General features: G+C 43.3%; 1 protein-coding gene across 6 annotated transcripts in view; it reads left to right on the plus strand.

The window, feature by feature from the left end:
• Positions 1–3,413: 3,413 nt before the first annotated feature.
• MSI2 (musashi RNA binding protein 2) overlaps positions 3,414–18,497 on the plus strand; it is a 566,011-nt gene continuing 550,927 nt past the window's right edge. The window contains exons 1-5 of one of the 6 annotated variants that reach the window (XM_083174189.1): positions 3,414–3,911; positions 4,234–4,274; positions 4,512–4,593; positions 5,417–5,501; positions 8,898–8,939. In XM_083174189.1, the coding sequence (XP_083030315.1) occupies positions 3,850–3,911; positions 4,234–4,274; positions 4,512–4,593; positions 5,417–5,501; positions 8,898–8,939 (312 nt within the window). In that variant the 5' untranslated portion in view covers positions 3,414–3,849. The remainder of the gene's footprint in view (positions 3,912–4,233; positions 4,275–4,511; positions 4,594–5,416; positions 5,502–8,897; positions 8,940–18,497) is intronic. The other 5 variants (XM_083174194.1, XM_083174188.1, XM_083174190.1 and 2 more) reach the window with 5 other exon arrangements.

Consider the following 18,497-nt stretch of genomic DNA (forward strand, 5'->3'; position numbering starts at 1 on the left):
AAATTTTAAAGTGGAATACACAAACTATATTCCAATTTTTATGGTTTATTTTTAATGTGTATTGAGTTATTGTATCCCTTGTTATATTTTGCTTTTTAGGTGGCCACCTAGAATATATACACTTTTTATATCATTATAAAATAAATGTGATATACCATTGGGTATTATTAAAACCATTTGTGTGAGTGCATTTATCCATGGTGCCTTTATTTATAATTTAATAATAGTGCAGCAACTCAATCTTTTTGGTTCTATATCTTTGTTCTATCTTTTCACCCGAGCATAAACTTTTTATGCTCAGGTGTAAAGCAGCCCATAAGCAGCCCATACACACTGCAATGCGGGCTGTCCCGATGTGTGCTTTGAGGTGCGCGCTCCCGCGGCACCTCATCGCACAGTACAAAAAGTATGTGCTTGCACATACTTTTTGTACTTCGTTTTCATTGCATTGCATGCACAACGTGTGCACAGGCAATGCAATGCGATGCGGTCCGTGCTAATTAAGCACGGAAAGCACGCCCGTATCGGGGCGTGTATGGGCAGCAATACACGCCGCTTTGTGAGTGTGCTTTCCGTGCTGTACTAGCACGGATCACATTGCATTGCATTGCATGTGCATCCATTGTGCATGCAATGTGATGCAATTTGATGAAACCTAAGTACAAAAAGTATGTGCAAGCACATACTTTTTGTACTGTGCGATGAGGTGCCGCGGGAGCGCGCACCTCAAAGCACACATCGGGTCAGCACTCATAGCAGCGTGTATGGGCTGCTTAAGGTAGTCTTGTGTACACACACTTGTACATAAAGAGGACTGCAGCTGAGTTACATTTAATATTGTCAATTAACATATAATTGTCTATATATATTTTTGATTATTTAATATTAGCGACCTAAATTAACACTAGAATATAGTGGTTGTTCTGTTTGGGAAAAAAATACCACATGTGTACTGCAGGAAAAAAAACATAAAAACATCACGCCAACCTTTTGACATGTCGACATTTTAAAAATAACATTTCGAATGTGTTGGAATTTTGACCATGTTGGCATAATTCATGTCGGCATTTTGAATGTGTCAGTACTTTGGCTTTCGGCCAATGGTGGTTTGGTATTTTCAACGTTGGTATTTTGACTGTCGGTAATATAACTGCATACCCAAAATCAGCAGTAGGCATTTTGAGTAAATGCCTGCTCTGTCCGAATATGCAGAATCAGATGCTGCACAGGCCAGGAAAACTTCCGAAGGCCCAGACCCTGACCTCGCCACTCCCAGAAAACAGGAGCAATGTCTCCATTTTGGTGGAAATTCTGGCTAGTTTTACCTACCGCTGCTCTTAAACACCTGCAGCTTGTCAATCATGCATTGGTTTGGGGGCACTATCTGAGACCATGCTGGACTCATTATGCAGGTGCCTTACCGTAAAACACTGGGTTTATGTACATCTCTGAGTCAGGCCCACTGTGAGCACAGAATTATTGGAAACATGAGAAGTCAGTCAGCCCTGCCAAGCTAAGGAGCATGAGTCTTGTAAAAAGAGAAAATGCATCCTGTGCTAGACCTGCTCCTGACCGGAGACATTATTACATAACAGGGGGTGGTACTGCTGGGAGCCACGTAGAAGCCAAGCACTCAGACTGACTTAAGCAAAGTGCCATTCCAGGTTTGGCACCCTGGTCTCCCACCCACTCTAAAGGGTATAAGGTTGTTAGGTCGACACTATTAAGGTGGACATGCATTTGGTCGACCACTAAAGGTCGACAGGGCTTAGGTCGACACATGAAAAAGGTTTACATGGCTAAGGTCGACACAGTCAAAAGGTCAACAGAAGTATTAGCAAGACAGAGGGGGTTTGCAGGTGCACTATGCACTCATTGCTGCTAACATGGATTCCTTTTATAATTAATTTACAGTATGAGGTTGTTAGAATACATTTGGCCAAATATATCTACATGCTCACCACGTTAAGGTCTCCTTATTAGAGCAGGTGCCTAGCACTATGGGGTTCATGCCTGGGGTGCAGGGCACCCCCATACCAGTCCAGCAAAACCACCCCAGGGCATCACATATAGCATATAGCTAAAAATCTCAGCAAGATAGCACCTCTCATTACAGGGTGTGCAGTCTAGGGCCCCCCTCTTCCCAACAGAAGTATTAGGTCAGCAATGGGAAGGTCGACAGTCAAAAGTTCGACAATAATTTTTCACTTTTCTTTTTTGTGCCGACATGCATTTTTCATGCCCTACCATCCTCTAGGGCAGAGGTGGGCAACAGGCGGCCCGCGAGACGCTCATGACCGGCCCTCCGCACTGACCTATTATTACAACTAGCGGCCTGACTAGCATTAGCCGCTTGTCATTTAACTGGCAGCCGCAGGAGTACAAGAAGTGCGGTGCCGCCAATGCCCTACTGCACTTGCCGCGCACAGCATCATTGGGAGTGTAGGAGGGGATGTGGTAGCTGCCTCCCCGCCATTGGTTGGTGCATGTTTAACACTGTATGTGTGTGGATAAATATATATAATATATATATACACATATATATATATATATATATACACACACACACACACACATATACAGTATATACAGTACTTACATACATACACACACACACATCTATACAAATTACAAGATTTTTCGTGATGGGTATTGTATATACAAGATATGTTGTGTGCGGCACTCGAATATTTACTAAAAGTGTTAAGCGGCCCCCCAGCCAAAATAGTTGCCTACCCCTGCCCTAGGGCATGGAGAAAGAATATAATACTGGTAGGCTAATTGGCTCCCAACAAAATTAACCCTAGAATGTGTGTGTGTGTGTGTACGTGTACATGTGGGGCGGGTTCTGATGTGAATGTTGAAATATTCTCTGTAAAGCGCTGCGGAATATGTGTGCGCTATATAAGACTCTGTTAATAAATAATAATAGTGTGCCAAGTGCAGCAAGGCACCAAGTCCTAAACATGGTGAGGGCAGCGAGCCATGCAAGAGGACATGGTACACAGTTGTCAGCGAGCATATCCTCGGCGATTGTGGCTGAAATTGCCCCGCGTGTACGGGGGCTTTAGATGTTGACCTAGTCACTGTTGACCATAGTGTAATGATGAAGCTGAGATGAACCATGTCATTATGACACCAGCAGCACACTTCTAGTTCCCTGCAGCAGTACACTATTGCACTATTACATGCAGTCAGTACTGGTGATGTGAGGTGATGGCACAGGTGCTCCCTATGGCGGGGCAGGCAGCCGGCACATGCCCCCTCATGTATGTTTACATCCATCACGCTGCTCCTGGTACAGCGTGGAGAGGGTGCAGCCTGCGATCGGTCCTGTCAGGCGGGTTCCATCCCGCAGCTGTTGTAGCCGTTCCGGCGCCTCCTCATCCTACAGCGTCCGGGCACCGGCGCACGTCACGGGCAGCAGCGTACTGTTGTTGTTGTTGTTGTTACTAGCTGGGGGCTGGAGCCGGGCAGGTGGGACGGGAGCGTGATGTCACCGTGGATGGGCATCGCCACGTTCTAGCAGCCCTCCCACGGAGGAGGAGAGGGCCGGGCTGTCACCGGGGGCGGGAGAAGGAGGCAGAGCAATGCTGAGCTGATCCCACGTGTGACGAGCTCCTTCCCGGCTCAATAATATTCTCTTAGCGGCTCCTGGCTTTAGCTGCTGCCACCCAGTCCCGGTGCCAGAGTGCGGACAGTCTGTGCTCTGCTGCTGCTGCCGCCGGCACTCTCCCCGCACCCCACTGTCCCGCCGTCACCGCCGCCTCTGTGGATTCATTTCGGGGTTTTTGTTTTTATTTTATTTTTTTATCTAGTTATTTATTTTTTTAGCAGTTGAGAGGGGACATGGAGGCAGACGGGAGCCAGGCCACCCCCGGGAGCCCGAGCGACTCTCAGCACGACCCCGGGTAAGTTGCATGGGATGCCGGTGCCCCGGCGGCCACTCTACTGTAAAGGGCAAGTGCAGCAGGGGGGTGTGAGGGAGAGGGGGCACGGAGGAGGCAGGCAGGGCATCCTGCTGCTGCTGGGTCCCTTGCTTGCCCAGCGCTCGGTGCTATAGGCAGCAGCAGTAGCAGGGGCCTCCCCTCCCCTGAGCTCACCCGCAGCAGCTCACCCGCTCCGCCGCTGCCTTCTCTCCGCTCTCCCTTCTTGTAGCTTTTGTAAGTTACACGTCAAAATGGCCGATCTGACATCTGTGCTGACTTGTGTTCTGTTTTCCTCCCCTTCTAGTAAAATGTTTATCGGCGGCCTGAGCTGGCAGACCTCCCCAGGTAAGGCTGCTCTCCTGCCCCCCTGTAGCTCTTTGTTACACGGTGCCAGCTTCCCCCTCTCTCCCTCTCTCCCCCTCTCTGCCTCCCACTTCTCGCTCTCCTTATTTATTTATTTCTCTTTTCTGAGTCCTCTATTCGACCCCTATCGCTATTTGGGTCCCTGTGGCCGCGGGATGGCTGGGGGTGGGCAGTGCTGACCCATTGCTGATGGCTGTCATGTCTCCTGTTTGTGCACAGATAGCCTCAGAGACTATTTTAGCAAATTTGGAGAAATCCGGGAATGCATGGTGATGAGAGACCCCACCACGAAGCGATCCAGGTAATCTCCGCGTATGTCTCATTCCTGCCACAGCATCTCATCACTTCTTAGTAGTCTCTTAGCTAGATGCACTCTGGAGAAGTGGCCTAAGGGAAAGATGCAGTCTCCGGCTCCAGCTCTCAGCTGTCAGGCACACACCCCCCTCGCCTCGCTGCCTGCCTGCTCTCCAAATTCTCCCTAGCAGCACGATGGTTCGCTATCTAATCTGTGCCATAACCCCCCTCCCTGAAAACACACAAACTATCAAATAACCCGATTTAATGATGTTTGTTCATTATAATATTTCTCCATTAAATCTCTGAGGAGCTGCCAATCAAGGGCTCACGTTAGTGTGGTTTATAATACCCATTCTGCCCAGTGCAAAACTTCTGTTTCATTGATTTCTGGAACATCTTTGTCTTTAACAAGTTCAAGATGTGTTATTGTGGATTTATGAAGTTTTCTTCATGCTTAAAACTATCCTCATGAAATCTATTTCTAGATGTATTTTTTGTGGCCCTAAATTTTCTAGGATTTTTTTTTTAATCACACATAATCCACCCTATACCATTGTTCCATTTACTTGCTATGGAAGTCTGTTGAAAACAAACCATAAAAACCTTTTTGAAGTACAATGCACCTGCCATAATCCAGCATATTCAGCATAGTCAGTTTGCATAAGACTCCTCTGAAAACACAAGAGCCTCTGATATGTGATACATTTAAAATAAAGTACCTGTAAATGATATCTTTTTTTATTCGTTTTTTTCTTTCTTTCTATGTTGTATCTGTGCTCTATGTTTAGCCCTCATTGTCATTTCTCTTGTTCTTTGTCTGATTTCAGAGGCTTCGGCTTTGTTACGTTTGCAGATCCTGCAAGTGTAGATAAAGTATTAGCTCAACCACATCATGAATTAGATTCCAAGACGGTATGTTGTGCTTTTTTCTTTTTACAATGAATGTCTTATGTTTGTTTTTTCTTTGTTTTCTGCAATGTTGTTGTGCGTATTTGGCAGTTTTCAAGGTCCATAATGTGGTTACTATGGTCAGGCTGAAGTTTTTAGCTGTGTGCCTTGCTTCTTCTATTCATCACCTGTACATTGCCATTGCTATTAATTCAACAATTAGAGTTCAGTACTTACAGTTGACAGCTGTGTATTTGGCTGTTTTGCCCATAAATGTCAGATTAATACTTGTTTTGATCACCTTCATTTTATTTATTTATTTCTCCCTCCACAGCCACTAAAATGTAGTTGACTAATATGGTTTGGGAGTTTTAAGGCTTTTCTTAAAAAGTTGTTTAAATCAGCATCTTTCAATGTTTGCTTTAACTTGTTTCTAGTGTTGTTGAAACCTACAGACACTAGTCATAATCCTAATTTCAATGAGTGACCAGTCTGCCACTGCTGTATGTTCATCTTGCTTATGTTCTGTGTTTGCAAAGCAAAGGCAAAAAACAAAAACAAAAAAAACCCCCAAAGCCTTTCCTGCACACTACTACCAAGTTCAGTTATGCTTTTATCAAAGCTTGGAAAAAGGGAAACTGACAATAGATTCCCTGTTTTTCTGGTACCATACTTAATGAGGAGGGAAAGGTGAGCTAATTACTTTGCTTCAATAGATATTTTTATTTTTCTTACAACTGCCCAACGTTTGAATTTTTAACTATGTATTCAGTATATTTGTCCCAAATACAGAGTGAAGCCTTTATTTCGAAAATAACTAACGCTCAAATTAGATATTTATCCATCCTGGTGACTGATAATTACTGTTAAATGCAGATACACATATCATGTATTTTGTTTTACAGCCATAAATGTGTTCTCACCGTTTTCTAGCTGAGACATACCCCACTAGATCTAAAATAAAACCCTTTATTCTTTATAAGCGTATACTTTCCTATTTGATAATATTTTCACAATCCTTTGTTTCATGTCCATTACATTTTATTTGTGGTTGGTGATCCCTTTCTTTTTTGCATCACTAGAATGCTTTGAATCGAGAAACATTATTTGTCTGTATACCAGATCGATAACCTGTTTCTCTTTTAAAAATAATAATAAAAAGTATTTTGCAAGAAAATGATGTAGGTGACCTTAACATTAGGCCCAGATTTCTGCTCTTACTGGATACTTAATGACAAGTGATAAGTTAGGAAAATGAATTGTATGTTTGCAATTTTCACCACATTTTTGATTATTGTTAATGTAGCGCTATCTAGTCTTTGACTCGTGTTTTAACATTCAGTGCAGGAAGCAGCTCGATTGGTTTTTGGCACGGAGTGACCGCTCTTGTTTACGCTTGCGTTAAAAGCTTTGATTTTAGGTAATGGTTCACAAACCTCAGAAATTGTCATAGTCATTTTTTTTTTCCCTAGAGGATTTGTAGATACAGTAAGTAGAATTTGTTTGACTAACTCATCTATTACTTGGTAGAAGTATATTCAGTGTAATAGTGGCAGGTGTTCAGGAGGTGAGGGACTTCCATGCAGGCAATATAATATATATGCTGTGTGTGTATGTGTGTATGTGTATGTGTATATATATATATATATATGTGTGTGATATATATATATATATATATATATATATATATATATATATATATATATATATATATATATATATATATATATATATATATATATATATATATATATTCTCTATCTATCACTACTTGAATAATGTCAAAATGTGACCGCCGGCCACTATGCTCCTTATGAGATTTAACAAAAGTAAAATTAATGGGGAGCTTTATCAAAACTTGGACAAAGATAAATAGCAACCAATCGGCTAATGTCCTTTTACAAACACATCTTGTAAAATGGCAATTGATGATTGGTTAGTACTGGATCTCTCTCCATGCTTGATAATCTCCCCGTTCAGTGTTCTAGTGTAAAGTCAGCTGCTGAAGTATTAAAGTGCTTTTAAAGTGAATGTTTAAATTACTTCAAACATATATCTTGTTTGCCTGTATGGAAAGATCTCACCTGTTGCATTGCCTTTTTTGTGTGTGTTTAGCCTTCCTTCTTGTTAATGTAATGTTGATGGGATTAAGTATTCAACTGTTTTTGTCTCATGAGAAGAAAAGCAAGGATAAATGGCTCATATTTAAGGCTATACATATTGTGGCCTGCGACACGATAAGTACATTAACCCTTTCTAAACAGCAGTACATTTTCATCTGCCCTTTGACACCTTGTGACAGTTTTATCAGTACCACACACCTGTCTTAGGCTTTTTTGATTATTTATACTTGAAAACTCCATCCTCTGTTCTGCTTGGATAAAAGTAATACTCCAGTCTCCAATTGTGCTAGGCAGCAATGACAAAGGCTGCATGTTTTTCCCTCCTATTCCCAGTAACTGCTCTGCATGAGGGAATGATCGACACCTGTTGCACTTGTGTTGATATATTAGAAAGTATGGCCACAATATTAAATATATAGCTGTGATTTCCAAGTAAATTGGCTGAGGAAAAACCTAGTGTGTGAGCGGACAAGACCCTAAGTTGCGATTGGGGAGGAAAAACCCATTGCAACAGATTTCTCAGTGGAGCTGCTAAGATTTGTGTTTATCTCAGAAACATTTTGAAGGCTTACACATAGCTTCTTGCCAGCCACAACATTTGCTTATTTCAATACCTCTAGGGAAAATCCACTTATTTATTACTAAACTATAATAGACTGCATGTCGCTTTTTAGCAGAAAGGATTTATGTTTTGAAGCAGGTATTGGCATACGTATTTGTACATGTTACCAGTGATTAGATTGAAACAGCAGCATTTTGTGTTGTAGACAGCACAGAGCTGTGGCTTTGAAAGGGTTGAGTTTTTTTCTTTTCGTAGATTAATCTGTTGGGTGAAGGTTTCTATCCAGAATTGTTTGAACATCCCTCTGCAGAATGGTGCAATATGAAGTACATGCAAATAACTTTTAGTTTTTAGCTGTGGGGCTGAAACATCTGTTCAGCACACTGAGCGAGAGAGAAGCACTTTGTTATAGGAATATCACTGGGTCTCTTGTGTGCTTGAGAGTTCTAATTTTTCAAAACATTTTAATAAAGGAAATCAATGTCATTTCACTTTATAGTGTTTGTAGCAGGCTAGTAACCCCTTTGACTTTGTCAGGGCTGCAGAGCATTACAGTGTACGCCATTATGTCCTTCCAACAGTAATGTGATAAATGTCCATAATACCACCCTTAAATAAGAGCCATTAATCTCAGTGGTGGGAAAAAAAATGAATTCAAGTCGCTCACTGATTTATTTTTTCTTTCTTTTTTTTTTTTTTTTTTTTCTTCCTTCTCTGCATCCCATCCCTTTTCAGATTGACCCCAAAGTTGCATTTCCCAGAAGAGCGCAGCCCAAGGTAAGTAGGAGGATCAATAATAGGATTTTCGGCACACAGAGAGTCATTGTTACCAAGCAGTTCGTGTTTCAAACAGAGAATTGGAGATGAAAGCTTATAAAGCTGTAGCGCATGGCGTCTTAAGGGTATCAGCATATGGCTGGGAAACTACAGGAGAGCTGTGGTGTGAGGCTCCACTTTAACTGCCTCCTTACTGGGCCAAAGCGTGATTTTCTTATAAAGTTTGCTGATATAGCTGTGGACCGAGATTTCTCAAATTGTATGTGCAACAATCAGGTTACTTTTGATGTTTGTCATTTTATTTGTGTATCGGGATACAAAATTGGTTTTCTTAATGTTTGAGATTCTCTCTTGAGAATTGTCAGGTTTTTTTTTCTCTTAAATGTAAAACATTGTTGAAGCGATTAATGCTTAGGGAAGTGTGATTTTTCTTTATTCTTTTGACTCTGGCATATTAAACTTGTTTTCACAGCTACGCTTCATGTGTAAAATATCACACAATTTTCCTGATTGTGTCTCTGGAATATAATTGATTTTGGTATGTTAATGATGACATGTAGCTGGCCTAAGTGTTGGTAGGAGTATTCAATGAAGGTTGTCTGGAGCCACCTTCAGTTCTTATTGGTCTTTGTCCAGGACTAATTGTTTCGTAGTTTCATTTGTAATCCTGCATTTGATCTGAAAAAGGATAATTAGTGTTTTTGGTACTTGTTTCCTAGCACGGCAACACTGATTTCCATCGGGGTGGTAGTGTCGGAAAAATTGCGTCGGTCGCATCGCATGCGACCAAATCGCATGCGATGCGACCGACCCAATTTTTTAATTGAATGAAATGTGAATAGGGTCCCTGGGACCTGATTTTACATTAGATTCAATGTAAAATATTCCCTACACCCCCAATTTGACACCCTGAACGCCACCCCACGATTTATGCGAACCCGAAGCGTGGCGAGCGGCGGCGGTGCGCGTCCTCCGACCTTTTCATTCCCCTACTATCCACGTCGGCGTGGAGTTGAGAATATAAAGTGTGGCGAGCGCAGCGAGGGGAGCGGACGCGTATTACTTTACAGGTATACGCGTCCCCTTGCGGGGCTCGCCACGCTTCGGGCTCGCTGCGCTCGCCACACTTTATATTCTCAACTCCACGCCGACGTGGATAGTCGGGGAATGAAAAGGTCGGAGGACGCGCACCGCCGCCCCTCGCGGGCTTGCTGCGCTCGCCACGCTTCGGGTTTGCGTCAATCGTGGAGTAACGACTGGGTCATATTGGCCCATTTCACATTGTTTCCTATGTGAGATGGACTTCAAGTCCATCTCATCTTGTGCCATTATAATTGCACGAGACCGACGCGATGCTCCTGATTTCAATGTTAAAAATTATTTTAACATTGAAGCCTATGGCAAAATCGCGTCGGGGGCCATGTTAATGACCGTGACCGACGAGATGCCCGCGATTTTTCCTTTGCCGGCAAAATAGACCTGATTTCAAAGGAAATCGGGTCCATCGCGGGCATCGTGTACCTTAACTTTAAGGTACACGATGCCCGCGATTGTGGCCGTGCTAGGAAACAAGTACCGTGTTTTTTTTTTTTTGCAAATGTCTGCCATAACTTCTATTTATTAATCCATACTTTTAGTTAACGGTTACTCTTTCTGGTCAGCCTAGCAAGTTTCAATTTAATTGGCACATTCAGAACCACAAAATGATTATATGGCTGTATTTTGCATGTATTTGGCTGATTTAGTATCCAACTAGATCTGAATTTAGCTTTTTACCAATTTAGCATATAAGGGATTTCCAATTAGTCCCAAAGAAACATTGGTCTAAAGAAGCCTAGTTTTTCATGACCCCCCCCCCCCCCAGGGTTTCTCAACTTATTTTTTTGGGGGGGGGGGGGGGGGGGGGGGGGGGGGGCTAAACAATTTGGTTACCTGTGAAAAAAATAAAAAAATGTACTCCTGTGGCCTATTTGGCTATATATTTTTTTTTTGCTTGCCGCTTAATCCCAGAAAACAGGGCTGCGGCGGCCAAAATTGCACAGGTTGCCGGCTTAGCGGTGCTGAGTGGATAGCTCCCGGGCTTGAAAAATTACCCGCAGTCACCGCTCGGATAATTGGATATCCCTATTTGTCATTGGTGTACAGGAAATATATGCTACTTGCGATCATGGCCCTTCTGCTTGCAAGAAATAAATTGCTGAATATGGGACCATTCGGCTTTTATTTCTAAAAGAACCAAGAAGCTGAATCTAGTGGTGTGGCCACAATATAATTTTGTGTTAAAGACTGGGCTGTCCATGTCTTCTGTAACTTTCCAGCTTGTGTCGGCAGTAAATGGGTGAAGTGTAACATTTCTGGGTATTGTTCCTTGAATACAAATAAAGTAAATAAATATTTGGCTGCATCCTCTTTTGCACTTGTTCAGCAAGTTCTGTAACACAGAAATCTGTAGAGATCTTGTACTTGGTATATAGTATTATCCATTTTCATGTCTTACCTAGAACGTCACTTCTAGGCAGTAGAATGTTCCATGGTTTTTCTAGTCTACAGCAATGGTTCACAAACAGGTGGGAATATTTTGTGTCATTACACAAACTAGCTGAGCTAATAATTTCAGATATAAATTCTAAATTGCCTTTGCTCGTATTAAGAACATGTTCTTTTTTTTTTTTTTTGCCCCTAAATTCTGACTTGTTCCTTCTCTGCAGTTTGGGTATCTATTGCTCTTGTTGGAGAGAGTTTGAGGAGTTTTTCATTGTTCTTAAGGCTCCCATACACTATGCGACTTCTCCAGAGGGAGAAGTCTCATCCAGTTCCCCCTGTGAGCTGCCAGCAGCTTCCTGGGAGGCTCACAAGCGATTTGGCACTTGATGTGCCCGTTTTACATGCGATAAAATGCATGTGATTTATCACATGTAAACCCCCCACCATGGGAGTTGCAGATGAGAAGCAGGAGCATTTAAAAAAAATGGGAGGCTGCTGCTTGGCTGTGAGAGCTCTTAGCCAATCAGCGCCCGCCCATTCTTTTGTATGGTCTTTTTTTTTAATACTTCTGCCCGTCTTGGGTGCAGATAGGATGCTATACATTGCGGGTGCTAAAAATCACCTGCAATGTGCCTCTGATGGGCTGCACGTATAACTTATCTTGCGTGCAGCCTGTTCAACTTTCGACTCCGGTCTGATGTGCAAGGGATTGTGTATCAGATCGGATGTCATACACATGCAATTTGGGCCAATTTTACACAATTTCTCAGCTTGATCCACCGGAATTGGATGAAATTGGGCCTTTAAACTTGGACCTCATGATCCCTAATAGTTCTTGGTTTTCCTAGCCACCTGTGGATCATTAGAAAGGACCAAACCTTTAAAATGTGACCATAATGGGTACATCATGACTAACCGGGGCTATTCTCCCATGTGGGGGTCCACAAACCCCATAGAGGGAATAGAACCTGTACCGAGCCACAGAGCCTGCATGGGGCTTCTTTGCACTCTTCCCATCGCCCCCCCCCCCCCCCCCACCTGACCGTGTACTGGAGGTCGGAATTCCGATGTCTGTATACCACAATTGAATATTGCCCTGTTTAAAGTGACTGGTGATTGAGTGACTGGTGATTGAGTGCGCTAACACAGCTTAGAGGTGCTGCTATTTTATTTGTAATGTTTTTGTATGCCAGCTGTTTAATCTTCTCAATATTAATGAGAAAGCTCACTGGGCTCCTTATACAGCATGACTGCTTTCACTACATTGACTGTGAATGATCACGAGCCGAGTGTCTCAGTAAATTCTGCAAGCTTATAACTTAATTAATGCACACATATGGATAGTGGTAGATGCTCAATTTGTTCAGTAATACCATTCAGGTGCATGCAAGGGAGGGGTTAATACTGAGTGAGTAAAAAAATACATTGTTTTCCCCCAGCTCACTGAATGGTATTAGTAACCAATCTTGAACACTACATGATAATAGAATTCAGAGATATTGGGTATATATACCTGCGCAGGTGTATGACATGCCCCCAAGCCGCGTCAAGGCTTCTCTGTTTATTGGGGATCCCCTAGCACTATATCTAGGTGCAGGGTGCAGCACCCCACAAAACTAGCATAAGCTTAAAAGCCTAGAGCGGCACGCCAGTGAAAAACTATAGTGTTAATAAATATTAGTGGTAAGAAGCCAAAGCTATGTATAGAGAGAGAGCGAGAGAGTAAAGAAAAAAAAGCTGGAAAAGCAACACTGTGCCATGATGTGGGGTCAGGGTAAGCAGGGGAGGTAGAGCCTCACCTGTCATACTGCAGCATACTCCATAGTTTTAACTATATTAGAATAATACAGAAGAAGATATTTAGCACTTATAAATATGATCTTTGTATTCACTGTATTCATTTTTTGTAATCAAAGTGGACCAAATCTGCAGGGTTTAACTAGAAATACAGGGACTGTCAGTGACTGACCAGAGGAGAAATAGGTACTGTAAGAGCTTAAGCCTTCATTCTGTCATAGTCAGAAGCTGTCTGGTGCAACATAATGCACAAGGGGAGGCAGCTATCAGATGTGTCCGATGGAGGGGGCGCGGCTTGATGCAATGTCAGGTGTTCTATCCTGGAATTATTCCAGCACCCAAACAGATGCAGCCACCATGCAGGAGAAGGTGATGATCAAGATTGCTAAAATGCAGAGAAACCTGCTGGTGAGTGGCTGCTGCGACTAGGCAAGGGGGAAACATCAATTACTACCTAGGGGACACAAAGGGTTAAAGCAGTTTATAGGTTTTCAACACTTTAGTCTCTGTCCAACCTTATGTGCTCAGTCTTATTTATTATTATTATTTTTTTTTACTGATGCTGTGCCTCCAATTCCGGCAGTGGACCATACCACTTACAGTAGGTCGTCTATAGAAGGTGTGAGCCAGGCATGTCCAGCTGTTGTGAAACTACAAGTCCCATCATGCCTTGCCACAGATTTGCTATTATGGAATGCTAAAACTGTGGCAAAGCATGCTGGGACATGTAGTTTCACAACAGCTGGAGGGACATGGGGCCTTATTCAAATCTGAGCTCAGTACAAATTTGTTTGGAAAATGGGGAAAAACCATGTGCACTGCAGGTGGTGCAAATGTAACCTGTGCAGAGAGAGTTAACTTTGGCTGGGGTGTGCTGAAACTGAAATCTAATGCAGTGTAAAAATAACGCAGCCGGTATTTACCCTGCACAGAAACAAAATAACTCGCACAAATCTAACTCTCTCTATACATGTTACATTTGCCCCACCTGCAGTGCACATGGTTTTGCCCATTTTCCAAACAAATTTGTACTGAGCTCAGATCTGAATAAGGCCTCCTAGTTTGGACATTCCTGTTGTAAGCGGTATGGTCCAAAACATCAGTAAGCTCAGCTTACTACTACCTGTATTTGATAAATATACAACAACAAATGTCACAACACCTTTTAGCATCAGGCGAGTGCTAAGAGTTATTAAATTGAGCTTATCTGAAGTAAAACCATGTTGAACGATTATAAAGGATTATAAAGGATTATAAAGGAAATGCCCATTGTCTGTCTATCCATGTCTTATATCCAGAATAGAAATAGAAGTACAGGTTGAGTATTCTTTATCCAACATACTCGGACCAGTAGAATTTTGGATATATTGGAATATTTTTATATTTGAATGAGGTATCTTGCATTTATGATGTATACGCACATGAAGTACACAAATACATTTTATTTGTGCATGAAACAAGGTTTTAAAAATGGAACGTTTGTGTACAATCTGGGGCACTGTATTTGAATTCCAAGCAATCCTGTCCTTGCACATATTTAGTGCCAGTTACATGTTATTTCCCCAGTAGTGCCAGTTACAGATGTAGCCAGTAGGTTTTTAGAAAAAAATAAAAGCTTGGATATGGGATACTCAACCTGTAAGTTGGATACTATATTTATACTATGGGGCATATTCAGGGTCCGTCGTTAGCTGATGTAGTTCCGCCTGTTCTTGCTTTTACATCAGCTAGACAGGCGAATTGTGTTTCACCCTTTCACCATTTAGTGTATTCAGGGTGAAATCAGTTCAGAACACCTCCTGGCGTTAAAAACCAATGAGGCGAAAGGGGGCATGTCCAATTCGCCTGCAGGCCTGGACAGTCACACACACACACACACACTCCATTTGGTTTTTTGGAGAGGTGCTAAGTGAATGTAAACTTTTATTTTCTTCTAACTCCCCTGCTTCTTTTCATGCACATGCAGGGGAGTTCAATTGACAGCAATCCCTCCATACCTCCCTCCCTGCTGGGTCTCCGGGTACAACCGCCTCCGTTCCCGTCCAGCCACCATGCAATGCCGCTCTGAATCTAGTAATCCCCCACCCGCCCTGCATCTACTAATCCCCCGCTGCAAGGTGTCTGCCCACTGACTGGCTGCCGCTCAGCGGGCAGGCACTCCAGGAGGCATCCATGCCGAGATCGCGGCTGTGCTATCACAACCCTATATCACCTCCGTCCCCATCCACCCACCATGCAATGCCCGCTCTGCATCTAGTAATCCCCCACCTGCCCTGCAGCTTCTAATCCCCCGCGAGGTGTCTGCCCGCTGACCGGCTGCGCACAGCGTGCGGGCACTTCAGGTGGCTGAGATCGCGGCTGTGCTGTCCTCCTGCTGTCCGCCCACAGCGTCTACAATCCCCCGTGAGCTGTCCGGCCGCTGTCTGCCCGGCTGCCACCGCGGGGGGATTAGAAGCTGCAGGGCAGGTGGGGGATTACTAGATGCAGAGCGGGCATTGCATGGTGGGTGGATGGGGACGGAGGTGATATAGGGTTGTGATAGCACAGCCGCGATCTCGGCATGGATGCCTCCTGGAGTGCCTGCCTGTATGCTCCCTCCCCTTGTATCTGTGTACTCTGCGCCCCCCCCCCCGCTTGCCTCCTTCATCCCCCCCCCCCTCGCCCTGATGGCCTCCTTCACCCCCCCTGCTGGCCTCCTTCACACACCCCCCCCCCTGCTGACCACCTGCACCTGATTAGGTCGACATGGTTAGGTCGACCATGGGGGTTAGGTTGACAGGTGGAGGGTCGACAGGGTCATTAGGTCGACATGGTGGACGGTCGACGTGTGGAAGGCCGACATGGTCATTAGGTCGGCATGGTGGTTAGGTCGTTAGGTGGAAGGTTGACGGGGTCATTAGGTTGACCATGGGGGTTAGGTTGACATGTGGATTAGGTCGACATGGTTAGGTCGACCATGGGGGTTAGGTTGACAGGTGGACGGTCGACGTGTGGAAGGCCGACATGGTCATTTGGTCGGCATGGTGGTTAGGTCGTTAGGTGGAAGGTTGACGGGGTCATTAGGTTGACCATGGGGGTTAGGTTGACATGTGGATTAGGTTGACATGTGGATTAGGTCGACATGGTGGAAGGTCGACATGGTGGAAGGTCGACATGGTGGAAGGTCGACATGGTGGAAGGTTGACATGGTTAGGTCGACCATGGGGGTTAGGTTGACAGGTGGAGGGTCGACAGGGTCATTAGGTCGACATGGTGGACGGTCGACGTGTGGAAGGCCGACATGGTCATTAGGTTGGCATGGTGGTTAGGTCGTTAGGTGGAAGGTTGACGGGGTCATTAGGTTGACCATGGGGGTTAGGTTGACAGGTGGATTAGGTCGACATGTGGATTAGGTCGACATGTGGATTAGGTCGACATGTGGATTAGGTTGACATGTGGATTAGGTTGACATGTGGATTAGGTTGACATGTGGATTAGGTTGACATGTGGATTAGGTTGACATGTGGATTAGGTTGACATGTGGATTAGGTTGACATGTGGATTAGGTTGACATGTGGATTAGGTTGACATGTGGATTAGGTTGACATGTGGATTAGGTTGACATGTGGATTAGGTTGACATGTGGATTAGGTCGACATGGTGGAAGGTTGACATGGTGGAAGGTCGACATGGTTAGGTCGACCATGGGGGTTAGGTTGACAGGTGGAGGGTTGACAGGGTCATTAGGTCGACATGGTGGAAGGTCGACATGGTCATTAGGATGACAGGTGGTTAGGTCGGCATGGTGGTTACGTAAAAGGTTGACAGTCTCAAAATGGGAGTGAGGGATAACAGAATCCTGGGTAAAAACATCACATGGGTACAACACTGCAGTAAAACACAATGCTACATGGGTAGAGTAAAAAAAAAAAAAATGAAAAAAAAAAACTAAATATATTCATATAGACAATAATAAACATACATAATGTATTTATAAGCAAAATGACAATAAATGACATTGATTAATTAAAAAAACTACATAAATTAAATAATATTTTATGTTTTGTAGACTAGTCCCGACAGAAGAAATTGTCTAGTTCACTTTGTCTAAAGCCTGCCTGAAAACTGTAGAATCCATTTAGACAATCGGACGCTGAATAGGCTAAATCAGATTAACATGGCTGAGTTTAGACAAAGTGAAACAAAAAGTCCAAATGACTCATTTAGACAGGCGAGGCAAACGAAAAGAGTTGACAGGTGAAATGCTTTAGACTGTCTAGAAAAAATGATAGTGAATACTACAATTCATCTAGACTTTTTTTTCAGGCGTAAAATATGCTGTTTTAGACAGAATGGACCTAACGACCAACAGTGAATACACCCCTATGTATTTTGATGTTGTGTTGGTCTTTTTGTTTCTTAACTGCAAAGGACAGAGGGAGCCACTCTTATCTGAGTATCTGATAAAAAAAACCTGTGCGATCTGCATGCGATTTTGACTATATAGTCAAAATCTCATGCTGGATTGTACCGTGTGTACACAGCATTATGGTGTGTGCACACTTGTACAATGTGCATCTGTATCTCATGCAGATCGCACAGGTTTTAACCCTTGCGATCCCGATGCGCGCTCCCGTATCGCAGCCAGAAAGTTTGAATTCTAACAATACATTTTACAACAGTATGCAAAGAAAAAAATATATATAAATACAAAGCATTATGCAATATTTGTGACCAGTTTCCCATCCTGCTATAAAAACTGAATTCCAGGCCCATATCCCATCGACAGACAATAGGTGGTCACATGAAAAAAAAAAATGGTTGACACATGGAAAGGCTGACAAACAGTTTCATTACTTTTTTAACCCTACTTGTTCTTACTTTTCTATCCATATGGACATTGAGGTAGAATAAAATAATGTTCTGAGCGTAGCAAAGCAATGAGCTTGAAGCATGGTGAGTGAAGCGTTGCACTAATTGGGGGTCTATGTTGACATATGTTAACATAGACACAAAAAATTTGTGAAACTCTTGTCGATCTTTTCCTTTGTCAACAATTTCTACGTCAACCTTTTGCTAGTGTGGGACTTTTATCCATGTCGACCTAATAATAAACCCCTGGCCTTAACCATCCCACCATAATTTACATAATATAGGTGATTACAGCACCATCATACACGGTGGAAGTTTGTGTCAAATATACCGTTCTAGAATTGTCATTGCACCCCACTGGCTTTATCATGAGCCATTTAACTCCATTTGTTTTGGCAACCGTGTGTTGTGGGATCCCTTACCAGT

This window comes from Crinia signifera, chromosome 2 (assembly GCF_055691185.1).
Source record: "Crinia signifera chromosome 2, ASM5569118v1, whole genome shotgun sequence".
Classification (NCBI taxonomy): domain Eukaryota; kingdom Metazoa; phylum Chordata; class Amphibia; order Anura; family Myobatrachidae; genus Crinia; species Crinia signifera.